General features: G+C 42.6%; 1 protein-coding gene across 3 annotated transcripts in view; it reads left to right on the top strand.

The window, feature by feature from the left end:
- The window catches only part of KCNT1 (potassium sodium-activated channel subfamily T member 1), a 194,565-nt gene that overhangs the window by 156,066 nt on the left and 25,016 nt on the right, over window positions 1-13,483 (top strand). For all 3 annotated transcript variants that reach the window (XM_036750629.1, XM_036750628.1, XM_036750627.1), the window contains 3 exons: window positions 2,791-3,007; window positions 8,614-8,719; window positions 10,607-10,779. In XM_036750629.1, coding sequence (XP_036606524.1) covers window positions 2,791-3,007; window positions 8,614-8,719; window positions 10,607-10,779 — 496 coding nt within the window. The remainder of the gene's footprint in view (window positions 1-2,790; window positions 3,008-8,613; window positions 8,720-10,606; window positions 10,780-13,483) is intronic.

Below are 13,483 nucleotides of genomic sequence, written 5' to 3'. Positions count from 1 at the left end.
TTACGGGGCAGAAGGAGGCTGAGTTCAACCCAGGTAGACTGCATCGACCCTTCCTGCAAGCAGCTAGCCATCCTTTGAAAATTGTTGTGGCCCATCATGTGTGCACAGTGAAGAGCAGAGAGAATCTTTCTAATGCCATCAAGTTGCATCCTTAGGGAAAAAAGAATGGAGTAGAGAAGAAGAGCACCCATGCTTCAGAGAGCAGTTGCTATGAGGAATTACTCTTACTTTTTAGTGCCAGGATTTTGGAGTGGCTTGTGCATCAATGTTTAAATCTTCACAGTTCTCCACATGTACCCATAGCAATCATTTCATGCATAGCAAAAACAATGTTGCAGCTGCCTGTGGAGTTTGGTTTTGACAGTAAGTAAACATGGGCCCAATCTGCAAAGTGGAGTCTGTTCCAAACAGTAAAAAAAAAAACATCAGTAATTTTTTAATGAGAAAAAAAAAGGACATAGATTTAGTTTGTTTTGTTTATTTTCAGCTTCAAACCAAATGGTTCTTCACAGCCATCAGAACAGAATCATAAATGTTAGAACTTAAAGGACCCTAGAGATCTCATGTTTACACATGCGCACACGCACACACATGCACACATGCAAGCACGCACACGCACACCATTGTAAAGGAAACTTGCTTAGAGGAAAAATGACTTCCCTTGGTCACACAGTTCTTATGTGGTAGAACAGGAACTTCTAACCCTAAGTCTAGGGTTCTTCCCCCTGCACCCTATCAACACCAATGAGGAGAATACCAGCCACTTCTTGCCCTTCCATGACAGCAGAGAAGGGCTAAAGATTATTGAATGCTATAGATCATACGAAAATATCATCTTTACCATTAGCTTCTTTGCCTTCTCCTTTACAAACCAAACTATTTCTAAGCAGATTATAATATCATAGAAAGTCAGAGCTGAAAGGGCCAAAAGAAACCATGTAATCCAACCCTCCCATTTTACTACAGCCCAGAAATGGGAAGTGACTTGCTCAAAGTCACACAGCAAGTGGGTGCCAAAACTAATAGAAGAAAGCAAGGGTCCCTCTATTCCCAGTCCAATGTTCTTCCTACTACCCCACCCTGGTTCTTCTGTAAACAATGAAAAGTCCATGAAAACCTTTGAGTAGTGGAGTAACCAGGTGAAACCTTGTGGGCCAAAGATTAGTCTGGTGGTAGACGGTGTTCAGGAACGATTGAAGTTGAGAGGGTAGAGCCTAGATGCCACCAAGAAGGGTTTCACCTCCTTCTCCTTTTTTAGTACCTGAAAGATCCTTGAGGGATAGAATGTCTTGCTATTAGATGGGCTCTGTGTGCCTCCTGGTCCAAGCCTGGATCCATGCTTGTTATCTCACCACCCTCCTCCCCTCTTTATGTGCTTGTCAATATGGCCTGGAGCCATCAGCCGATGGAACATAGGCAGGAGGGAAGCAGCTGCCCATGTTCTGCCCAAATTAGGTGCACATTATACACAATTATGCCTCCCATCAGGGAGCTTCCCAAATTGGCTTCCAAGAAACAGAAGTGTGTCAGGAAGAGAGGGACAGACTCTTCCATGGCAACACTGGCCAGCAGCGCCAGACCAGCTGCTTTCTGGGCTGAATGGACACAGCCTTGGGACTGACCACTGAGAAGCTGGCTCTCTGACTAGTTGAGTAGAATACAAGGCATTCTTTGGATAGATTGGATTGGAACAGTCCCCCCAGGCCCTGTGCTATCTCCCCTCCCTCTCATGCTATGTGGGCTAGGCCAGGATTTATAGAGGCAGCAGATGATGTTTCCACCAGCAGACTAAAGACTGAAGCTCCTAGGCAGTTCACAATGATTTCTTCCCTGCCATCAGCAAGGCAGTGGCATGTGACTTGTGGTTCTTCCCTTCTATGCCCATCTCTTCTGCCCTAGGATGCCAATTCTAGAACTACAAGACTTAGAGCTAGAATGGCAAATGATTAGTTTAGGGCCATTAGACACTGAGGCTCACCCAGAGAGTTTAAGCTTGCCTTCATAAACATATTGGTGAGGGACGAATAGCCAGAGTATAACTCTGGACTCTGGATCTGTAACCCCCAAGGGAGAGTCATGGCTGGAAAATTAGATAAATCCATTGTGGCCTAGGAACTAATGAGGAAAGGCCAAGGAGCCTGCTTATCTGACCAAGGCGGACTTATCCCAACCCCAGGCTGCCACCTACAGGTTGAAGGAAAGAAAAGGCAATAATTTTGGATTTAAGGAATTTAAAGGAATCATAGAACAAACCCTCACAGAATCCATGGTAGCACATAATCCTGACTCTGGTTGTGGATATCCCATTCTTTCTTCCCACTCCGCCTTTTATGGTTACTTCACCACAATGTTAAATGACAAAAGATTTTGTAATGAGATCCTTTGAGTATTTCAGTAGTTCAATCCCCTTGGCTGGGGTCTAAGACAGATCCAACTCTCACTAAATTTTGCACCAGCAGAGAATGTTATAGTGATGATCCAGGAAATTTGCAGTAAAAAGGAAAAAACTCTTCTTTCTGGGAAATTCCCAGATCCTCATTAGGAGCCAATCTGTAGCCAGAGATAGAGACCAGTGTGTGGCCAGGAAATGGATGTTTTATTCGGGTAAATGAAGTCTGAAAAGAGTGAAGTAGGTTGGGATCCCTGGAATAGCTGTGTCCCCCAGGGACCAGGATCTGTATAAATTAATCTGAGAGTGTTGATATACAGAACAAGGGGTGGGGGTGAACGAGGAAACCCCTATTGAGGCACACAGTGGCCAATGGGTTAGTTTTTTGTCCGTCTTTCCAGGTACAGTGGCCATGGACTTGCAGAGCACTGATTGCCGGCCCCCAAATAGCAGCAAACTCACCCTGCCCACAGAGAATGGCTCTAGCAGTCGCAGACCCAGCATCGCCCCAGTCCTGGAGCTGGCAGACAGCTCTTCCCTCCTCCCCTGTGACCTCCTCAGTGACCAGTCAGAGGATGAGATGACGCCATCTGACGATGAGGGGCTCACTGTGGTAGAGTAAGTACGGCATTTACCTCAGAGGCACCCACTGAAGTTCAGTCTATAGCTGCAGACCTCCCTGTAATTAACTCGACTCTCCATTAAGCTCGGTGTCATGTCATTAATTGAGCTGCCTCTGGTATTGCTTCTGTAAACACACAGCCATTGATGATGAAAGTCCCACTCATTCCCCAGCAGGGAATAAAGAAGAAAAATGGGTTAATTGTTAATTATGGATTTTTTTTCTTCCAAATTAATCTTGAACTTATTTAAGAGACACTAAGTATCTTTTTAAAAGTGACTTTGAGCCAGAGAAACTGTAGGCGAAGAGGAAAGGCAATCGTGAGCAATGTAAGTTTAAAATTGGGGAAGGTGGGTAAGAATTGAGATGAAGAGTCGGGAAAAACATAAAATGCCTGAGCCATGGAAGAGGCATTTAAGATTTTATGAGGCTGACTCCAAGTCAGGTTTCAGTTGTGCTGCAGTTGATCGTGCAGAAAATAAAAAAAGTTCTTCATTCCAAAGGTAGTAAGGGAGAGTGAGTGATCAAATGGTTGTAACAAACACTGAGTAAAAACAGTATATTGAATTTAAAGCTGAAAGAGACTTTGTTGTTGTTGTTATTCAGTCATGTCCAACTCTGTGACCCCATTTGGGGTTTTCTTAAAGATACTGGAATAGTTTGCCATTGCCTTCTCCAGCTCATTTTACAGATGAGGAAACTGAGGCAAACGGGTTTGAGTGACTTGCCCAGGGTCACACAGCTAGTAAGTGTCTGAAACCAGATTTGAATTCAGGAAGAGGAATCTTCTTGACTGCAGGCCCAGCACTCTATCTGAGAGTCTGGAGAACCACCAGCGGTGCCCCTAGCTGCCCTGGAAGAGACTTTGGGGATCATCTATTCCAACTCCCTCATTTTACAGAGGATGAAACTGAGGCCCAGAGAGGAGACAAGACTTTCCTAAAGACAGTGAGTAAGCAGGTCAGGACTTGAACCCTAGGTCCTCTGATTCAAAATTCAGTGCTTTTTTCATGCACTAAGGGACACCAGAATGAATGAATCAACGAATGAATGATTACTGATTTAGATAAGTTCATCTTGTTCTAAGCAGGGAGTTAGTGCTCTAGATAGGTACTTATTATCTAATAAAAGTGGCTATTCTAGATAACCTATCATTCTAGAGAACAATATTAATCTTGGCTTTTACTCTAAGAAGATTGCAAATGATTTAGGTAAATGGTTATATAGGGATAGGGACTGGGCCCGTGATTTCATTGGTCTAGGGAGTTCCTGGGTGAAGAAATCCCTTCTACCACTGCAGAGTGGCACTTTCCCTGCAGCTCATAATCTTAGAGAGTTGCCTAGAGTGCTGGGAGGTTAGGCCAATGACTGTCAAGGATTCCTCAGCCAGTCTATGTCAGAGGTGGGATCACTCAGATCTTCCTGGCTTCAAGGCTGGCCCTCTATCTGCTACACCCGTGATATTAAACTCAAATAGAGACAGGGCCACTAAACCATACAGAAGGATCCCTGTGGGCCACATACTGATTTGGAAAACCACATATAAATGTCATCCATGTTCTATTATCTTTTTATTTTGTCAAATATTTCCCAATTGCATTTTAATCTGGTTCTGATGCACTAGGGGGTATTGTAGTCCACAGATGTGTCTCATGTGTCTGTTCTACACCTTGGCTACACGGTCCTTGCTCTAGATTAATTCGTTTTCTAGGTAACTGGTTACCATCTTTTCTTCAGTTGTCCAAACAGGAATATTTTATATCTGTTATGCTATCCTCCCTACCTTTAAGATGAATAATAATCATAATCTCTTAAATATGTATAGGGTTTTCTATTTCTGATGAACTCATTTGACTCAGAGTCCAATGGTAATCTTACAGAAATATAAAAATGGGAACTGAAAGAACCAAATGACTCGCCAAATCCACGGGCAAACAGCAGAGCCAAGACTCAAATTCAGATCCATCGATTCCAAGTCTAGCACCCTTGCCCAGTGCTGCAGAAGAAATGACTCACTATTTAGGACCACCAGATTTTAGGACTGGAAGGGACCTCAGGGACCAGCTAATCCATCCCTCTTGTTTTACAGATAGGGAAACTGAGGCATAAGATGGCAATTGCTTTTCTCAAGGTCACACAAGCAGAAATATCATACCCATGATTTGATCCCAATTTTTCTGACTCTAGGATCCATTGCTAGAGCACTGAGCTCAGAGTCAGTGAGACCTGAGTTCAAATCCAGCCTCAGACACTTACTAGCTGTATGACCCTGGGCAAGTCACTTAACCCTGTTTGCCTCAGTTTCCTCATATGTAAAAAATAAGCTGGAGAAGGAAATGGCGAACCACTCCTGTATCTTTGTCAAGAAAACCCCAAATGGAGTCAAAAAGAGTCTAAGATGACTGAAACAACTGAACAACAACAAGGATCTACTACTTCCTCACTCTCTCTTAAAGTTGTATCCCTGCTGGAAAGTAAAATAAATTGGAGAGTTCCCCAAACATGTGTCCATTTTGCTAATAACAGAGCACTAGCTAATGTTCACAGGAGGGAGAAGAGTTAGCAGATTCATGGGCGGGGGGCGGGGGGGAGGAGAGAGGAGAAGGCCATGTTTACACTTCTCTTTATGATGAAGAATTATCATTTGTTAGTGTAAGTAATACTCTGTGTTTTGATTACAAGAGTCAGCAAAGGAAAGTGTTGGCTGAGTCAGGATTCCTGCTGGAAAATGCAAGATGTAAGAAATTCAAACACATTTTCGGTCACACCATAGGTGTTCCTGCTTAAAACAAACAAATGATTAGCCTCGACCGCAGAACTGTATTTGTGACCTTTATTCATGAATATGTTCTTATTTTCTCTGCTGGTGAAATAACTGTCACTAGTTGAAGAATATTTGTGACTTATATTTGTGAAAAATATTTGTGAGCCTTAAAGCAAACTAAGCTTTCTAAAAGATAGAAGGGAGGAGGAAGTATTTCCAGGCATGAGGTGGCCTGTGCAAAGAAACAGAAATAAGATATGGAAAGTCAGGTTTGGGGGATCAGCAAATGCTGTGTTTGTTTGGAACAGAGTGTGGGAAGGACTGTAACATAAAATGAGTCTGAAGAGGTAGGCTGAAGCTAGACAGTGAAGAGCTTTCGAAACCAAAATGAAGAGTTTATATTTTATCCTACAGCCAACGGGGAGCCACTGAAGATTCTCCTGTAGGAAAGTGACATGGCCAGATCTATCCTTAAGAAAGATTATTTTGGCAGCTATTTATAAGGACTATAAACTCTCCCTTTTGAAATATTTATTCTAATTTAATTAACAAGCATTTATGGAGTATCTGATATGTGCCCAGCCTTATGCCATTACTAAAGAAGACAAAAGAGAAGCTGTCATTCCTGCCCACAAAGAATTCCTTGTCTAATGGAAATTTGGCATGGTAGAAGGAGTTCTCAATTTGGAGTCAGAAAATCTCATAAGGATACCTCAGAGCCATTTCATCACCCCCCATCTTTAAAATGGGGATAATATTGTTTGTGATGCTGACTTTGCAAGATTTCTGGGAGGAAAGCGTGTTATAAACCTTAAAGTACAATGAAGATGTGAGGCATTGCTATTGCTATGGATACAAAGATAAGAAGACCATCTAGTTTGATCCCCTCGCTTGACAGAAAAGTAAACTGAGGCCCAAGGAGAGGCAGTAATTTGAGCAAGACCTCCCAGCTGGGTAGCCACAGAGCCATGAAGTAATAAAGGCAAGAGTAAGTGGGACGGACAGGTAGAGTTAAATGTATTTGTCGACTATAGGATTTCGAAAATTGAGAGAACAGTGTGGGCTTGAGGAGCTAAGGCCAATTTCATGAAAAGTGCGGAATGGGAGCCTAAAGGAAGGGAGAGTTTAACTAGATGGATACACAAGAATCCATTTTCCTTTGTCTTCCACTCAAATCCATCAGTCTTCACTGAGCCTCAGGTGCACCCCACTGGTGCTGTAGGAGAGATAAGCCCTGCCTTCAAGGGCTTTTCTTGAGTTTACTCAAATCTGTGCCCCTCCCTGCTCTGGACTACTGAATTTCCAAAGGTTAAAAAGGGGTTGCCAGCTCTCCATCCCTTTTCCAATTCCCTTCAGTCTCCCAGCCAACTCCCAACCCAAGAAAGAATAGGAAAGAGAGTTCCCCTGTTCCCACCAGATTAAGTCAGATGCCAGGAAGGTGGGGGATTCTGCCTCCTTCCTCCCCCTCCTCTTTGCATCATAATGTAGCATCCAAAAAACAAAAGACAAAAACAAAAAACACCTTTGATTTTACCAGCAGTCTCTTATCAGGGACCAAAGCTGTTCTATGATGTTAGGATGCCCTCTTGTGGTTACTTGGGCCCACAGTTTTGTTTTAGATGGCAAGGTGAGTCAAGTCCTTTTCAATTCTTGCCCGCCTTCCAGCTCCTGGGCATGGGTTCCTGGAAGCCTTATTTTCTGCCATTCTCCAGCATAAACCCTCCAGTACAGCCAGGTCTGCTTGTCCCTGTTCCACCAAACAAAGGCCGCATGAGATCCCATCTTCCTTCTTAGAATGCCTTGTCTTCTCCACTTCCCTTTTTTAAATTTGCCCCTCTTTCAAGGCCTACCTCAATTCCTTGAGAGGGAATTAAGCCTTCCTTGCCTACTCCATAATCATGTCTAACCTCAGAATTTCTATAGTACTTGTAGAATAAGAGTCTTAGGGCTGGAAAGAATCATAGAGCCCATTGTCTCTAACCCCCTAATTTTATAGATGAGGGGGTTGTATAACTCATTGTCTGAAATACATAGCCTTACACTGGATTTGCTGCTTTGTAATATTCTTTCATTGTTTTACAGATCATGGTCTTCTAAACTACATTAAATGACCTCTGAGATCTCTTCTGACTCTCAAATTCTAATTATCTCTAAATCTATGAGAACCAATTTTCCTTGAGAGCAGGGATGATGTCATATTAATGGGCCAATCAATAGGCATTTAGTAAATGCCTGTTATGTGACAGATACCATGCTGGGCCCTGGGGATGTAATACAAAAATGAAATAGGCATATTTCTTGGGTTAAATATGCCCAGGCCCTGGCCTCAAGCAGCTTACAGTCTAATGGGAGAAATAACATGTACACATGTAAATATATAAAATAATTTTGAGAGGACATGCCCTAACAGTTGGGAGGAATCAGGAAAGATTTACTGCAGAATATGATGCTTGAACTAAGTCTTGAGGGACACCAGAAATTCCAAGAGGTAGAGATGACAGGACAATGCATGGCAGCCGTGTAGCATACAACTGGTCAAGGCAACAGAATGGAAATGGAGTATAATATGGGCAGAACCGTATGGCTGAACTGAAGAGTTCATGGATGGGAATAGTGTGTCATTGTTGTGTTTGTCCTTCATTTTCGAAGAGGACCATGACATCAGGGAAATGATGGTATGTATGTAAGAGGATTGGAAAGGTAGGAAGGAATCAACCAGTATGGGGCTGGCTAGGCACATAGTTGTTCAATACACTATTGTTACCCAACTTCTGAGTAATGTACTACAGCAAGAAGTTCATATATTTGATACCTGAAACTGGACTTCCTCTGTTCTAGGTATGTGAAAGGTTACCCTCCCAACTCTCCATATATTGGAAGCTCTCCTACTCTGTGCCATCTGCTCCCTGTGAAAGCCCCTTTCTGCTGCCTAAGATTAGATAAGGTAAGAGGGCATCAGGTAAGACTTCTTCAGTCCAAGGCTCAAGAGGACCTAATAATATCACCTGTTGACACTATTTGATGTCTCTAACACTCTCCGTGGCCAGCCACTCAGCAGGAGATAATTAAACCAAACTACCTCCCTAAGCCCACGAAAGGATGGATTACAAGTAAGTACACCCCCGATCTGTTGCCTTCATATAAGAAGCTAAAAGATGTGACCCACTAATATTGGCTAGAGCCTTATGGCTTTGACAAAGGCAGCATTAAGCTGGTTAGTCTTCATTTTATATTATTTAAGATCGCTTTCTGCCCCAGGGTCATGCATTCAGTTAGTTACCCAACCCTATGGAGTCAGCAACCACTGTGTTTCTATTCTCTGTTCTGGTAGGTGATACTCTCTGTCCTCGTTATAAAAGCAATAGCCAGGGAGAATTCTGAACATAATTCTATGATAGGTCTTCAGAATGGGACTCTATTAGTTTGCCTTAAGCGTTGTGAATTCCCAGGATGTCATTTATGTACATCATTTGGGTACATAGTCCAAAGCCAAGTACACATGTACATGTGCATGTGATAATGTATGCAGCCTCCCATACCAGTCCTAGTCCAGTGCCTCATCATGGCATGGAAGGGACTCCTCAAAGGCCATGACAGTGCAGCACAGAGTTTGGCAGATGCAACTAAACTTGTAAGATTTTGAGCATGAGCCCAATGACAGATATCTGTCATCCAAGGACCAATCTTGCTAAGCTCAGAGAGGGTCATACACAGGTTGGCCACAGAATGTTAAATGTTAGCTGTCACCTCTACTAAGTTGTAGAGAGTTTGTGATTTGTGTCAACGGAGAAATGTCCACATGGACAAAACCAGAGATCCTGAAGTACTCAAGTAATGTATGTAAGGAGCTCTGTGAACCTCCGGGTGCTAAAGAACATGTGTGAGTTAATATTGTTGTTCTTATTTTATAGAATTACAGAATTCAAAAATGGGAAAGGACCTCAGAGGTCATACAGTCAGTCAATAGACATTCATTAAGTTCAGGCACTGTGCTAAGCTCTGGAGATACAAAATGAGGCAAAAGAGTCCCTCCCCTCAAGGAGCTAATGAAGGGGCTCACCAGCCAACGAAAGAATCTACATGAAAGGAATTCCCCACTATAACATACCTGACACATATTCAACCTTGCTGGAAGACTTCCAAGCAAGTTCCCCCAAGGAGGGGGAACCCACCACCTCTCAAGGCAACCCATTGGTGGAAAGTTTCTTCCTGACTTCAACCTTCAATTTGCCACTTTAAAGTTTCCGCCCACTGCTCCTGTTTCTGCCCACTGGAGTCAAAAAGAACAAAGCTAATCCCTCTTCCACTTGACAGTTTTTCAACTATTTGATGACAGCTGTCATCACCTCTGAGTCTTCTCCAGACTAACTCATTCTCATATCCCATGGACTGAAGGCCCTTTGCCAGTCCGTATATTTTGTTTCCTCCAATAGAATGGTCTCTACTCCACAGTAACATACTAACATACACACACACATTCTTCTACCCTTTTAGAAAGCCAATACTAGCCCAAAGGTTGACATTTTTCCCAAAATGGCCAATGATCTAGACAAAGATCTAGCTCTGTTTCATTTCTAGAATATAATATGGCATCCCAAAATAGAAAAGTGAATGAAACTTTGAGCCACTCTGTTCTCCAGATGCTGTCACCACATAAGTTACAAATAGAACATTATCTGTCTACACATTAGTTCTCAGGGTGCTATTTTTGTTCACGATAATAGCCAACACATTGACTGACTCTATCTGTCCTCTGGGTGTTTCTTCCCTATGGAGCCTAACAGAAACACCGACTGACAGGGTCTGTTCTCTGGATCTTATCTCCATCCAGGGCTGCAAGCACAACAGTTATGAAGATGCTAAGGCCTATGGCTTTAAGAACAAATTGATCATAGTTTCTGCAGAGACGGCTGGGAATGGGTTATATAACTTCATTGTTCCACTCCGGGCATATTATAGATCTAGGAAGGAGCTAAATCCAATAGTTTTGCTTTTGGACAACAAGTAAGTACACTGACAAGCTGTTCTTTTTGTGTAACAAGCCGAAAAAAGAAGGCCCCACTAATATTGGCTGGGCTCTTCTGGCTTTGACTAAAACAGGATTGAGTTGGGTTAATCTATTCAAGATTATTTTCTACCCCAGGTAGAGTAGAGTGGTCCAGCATTATGAATTCAGCCCCCACCCACGTCGGCGGAGCTAATACATTTTGTCATTGAGGATAATCTGCTACTGCCTAGACATGTCCTATGTGCTCATCCCCTCAATACAACTTAAATTCAACTCCTCTCCCTTTTTCTGACTTTTGAAATCCTAATCATTCTTGAGCAATCCTAGAAAAAAACTTCTGGCAATGTTATAATGGGATCACATATGACTACAGTATTCTTGACTCTCCCTATCAACCCTTTCATCAATTTGGCATAGGTTCTGGATTGGGTTTCCAGAGGTGGAACGGGGATGGATCGGGCCGTTCCAGGCCTTCCTAAACCTAAGGAATAGATTTGTTCTAGCTGGATAGGCTAGTTAGGGAGTCAGTTCTATGGCCAGGGAATGGAGAAAAGATAATAAGCCTAAAAATGGTTCATTTGGGGATGGAAAAGCATCTAGTCCAGGAGACAGTGAGCTCCCTGTCACTGCAAATGGTGAAGTGAAGCCTAGATATTCAACAAGGATATTGTAGAAGATGAATATAAAACATTGGGAAGGTACTAAGAAAGGTACTAAGAGTGTCAGGGGTGCTAGAGCTCAGGATGAGCTGGAGCAGTTGTGAAGCACAGGGATCCAGATTAGAGCTAAGATCTCATTGATAGAACTCTCAGCTAAGGTAACTCCTGCCAACACAGGTCAGTCCTTTCTCTGCAACTTTTGGACTTAGAGAATCTGCCTAGAGCTTTAAGAGGTTAAGTGACTTGCCTGGGGTCACCCATGTGACCAGAAGGAAGACCTGAACCCAGCTCCTCCTTTCTTTGAGGCCAGCTCTCTATCTGCTATACCACACTGCCTCTCAGTGAATGCTAACGACCACAAAAGGGGCTTTTCAAGAACACTACATTGTCGGGGAGAAGGAGGGAGGCTCCAAAAGGGAATCTCCTCAGAGTATGTGGGAAAATGATAGTCAACATCGGAGAGAAAGCAAAACTACTCGACCTTTGTATTTTGTTTCTGTTTTCCCTGCCAAAGAGAATGATCTTGGCCTTAGGAAGGATAGAACAAAAACAGCTGATGGGGACCTGAAACCCATGGTAAGTAAAGAGATAGTAAGAGAACAGATATAGGCCCTCTACCAGAGGCCTCCCTTGTGGCTGACACTGAGACATTCAAGGTTCCTCTGGGGGCCAGTCATTCACCCAAGTGAGAATCCATTCTACTGTACACTGTCTTCTAGCTCTCACCTTTCCATTTTGTCCACATAGACTACTGAGAGTAGCTTTGGTGAGGTCAACTCCCCAGGCTTGGATGAGCCAAGGCACTGAAAGAAATAGTGGATGTGATGGCCACACAACTGTCAGTGATGATAATGACAAAATAGCTGACATTAATACCATGCTTGAAGGGTTACTAAATTCTTTATATACAAATAGATGACACAGTGGATGGAGCTCTGGGCCTGGAGTCAGGAAGACCTGAGTTCAAATCTGCTTCAAACACTTACTAGCTGTGTGACCATGGGCAAGTCATGGAACCTGTCTGCCCCAGTTTCTTCAACTCTAAAATTGGGGATAATAATGAAATGTAGATAATAATAGCACCTAGGGTTGTTGTGAAGATCAAATAAAGTAATATTTACAAATGAGATGATATTCATAAAGTATCTGGCACATGCTAGTTAATATTATACAGTGGCGGGCACGTACTAGGTGCTTAATAAATGCTTATTTCCTTCCTTCTTTATCTTATTTGATCCTCATAACAATCACATGACGTAAGTGTTCTAGATATTTTTACCCACATTTTACAGACGAAAAAACTGAAAACCAGACAGTTAAAGTGACTTGCTCATGGCTACACAGCTAGCAAATTTTAGAAACAAAATTTAAACCCAGGTCTTCCCTAATTCTGAGTCTAGCACTTTTTCACTTTACTGTGACATCCTCCAAGCTTTGAAAGGCTGCGGATGAAAGGAGAGGGATTCAGAAAGGCAAATATTATCCCAATTTTTTTTAAACAAGGAAGAAGACAGAGTCCACAAACTATAAGCAGGTAACTTTGACTTTGATTTTTAGTCAGATTTTATTATTAAAGTAGAGTTTATGAGCATTTGGTAGGAGAGGAAGTTAATTGCTAGGAACTAGTAAGACTTCATCAAGCAAATGCTGTCCAGTGCAGTTGTTGCTTGTCATTTGGTTTTGCTGTTTGTCCTCGTTACAATGGAACGCTCACAGAGAAGGGGAGGGGGATCCTGATCAAGGAGGGTATGTACAGAAATTACTGTGATGTCAAAGCAAAAGGTACCAAGAAATTTATTTTAAAGTAAGCTAAACTAATTTCCTTTGTCATCAGAGTTATTACACTGGTAGATCTGGAGAAAATGTGAAAGTCACTTAATATTCAGCAAAGTCTCTCTCCTGTTATTATCTTATGTACAACAGAGAAATGAAGGCAAGATGAGTCCAGTTAGGTAGATTCTCAATGGGATGAATGATCAGACCTGAGAAAAGCCTGTAATGGCTCAGTGTCAACTAGAAAGGAGACTTCTAGAGTCATGCC

This window comes from Trichosurus vulpecula, chromosome 3, assembly GCF_011100635.1.
Source record: "Trichosurus vulpecula isolate mTriVul1 chromosome 3, mTriVul1.pri, whole genome shotgun sequence".
In the NCBI taxonomy this organism is placed as follows: Eukaryota; Metazoa; Chordata; class Mammalia; order Diprotodontia; family Phalangeridae; genus Trichosurus; species Trichosurus vulpecula.
The sequence above is the reverse complement of the archived record's forward strand: the minus strand, read 5'-3'. Positions and strand labels throughout refer to the sequence as shown.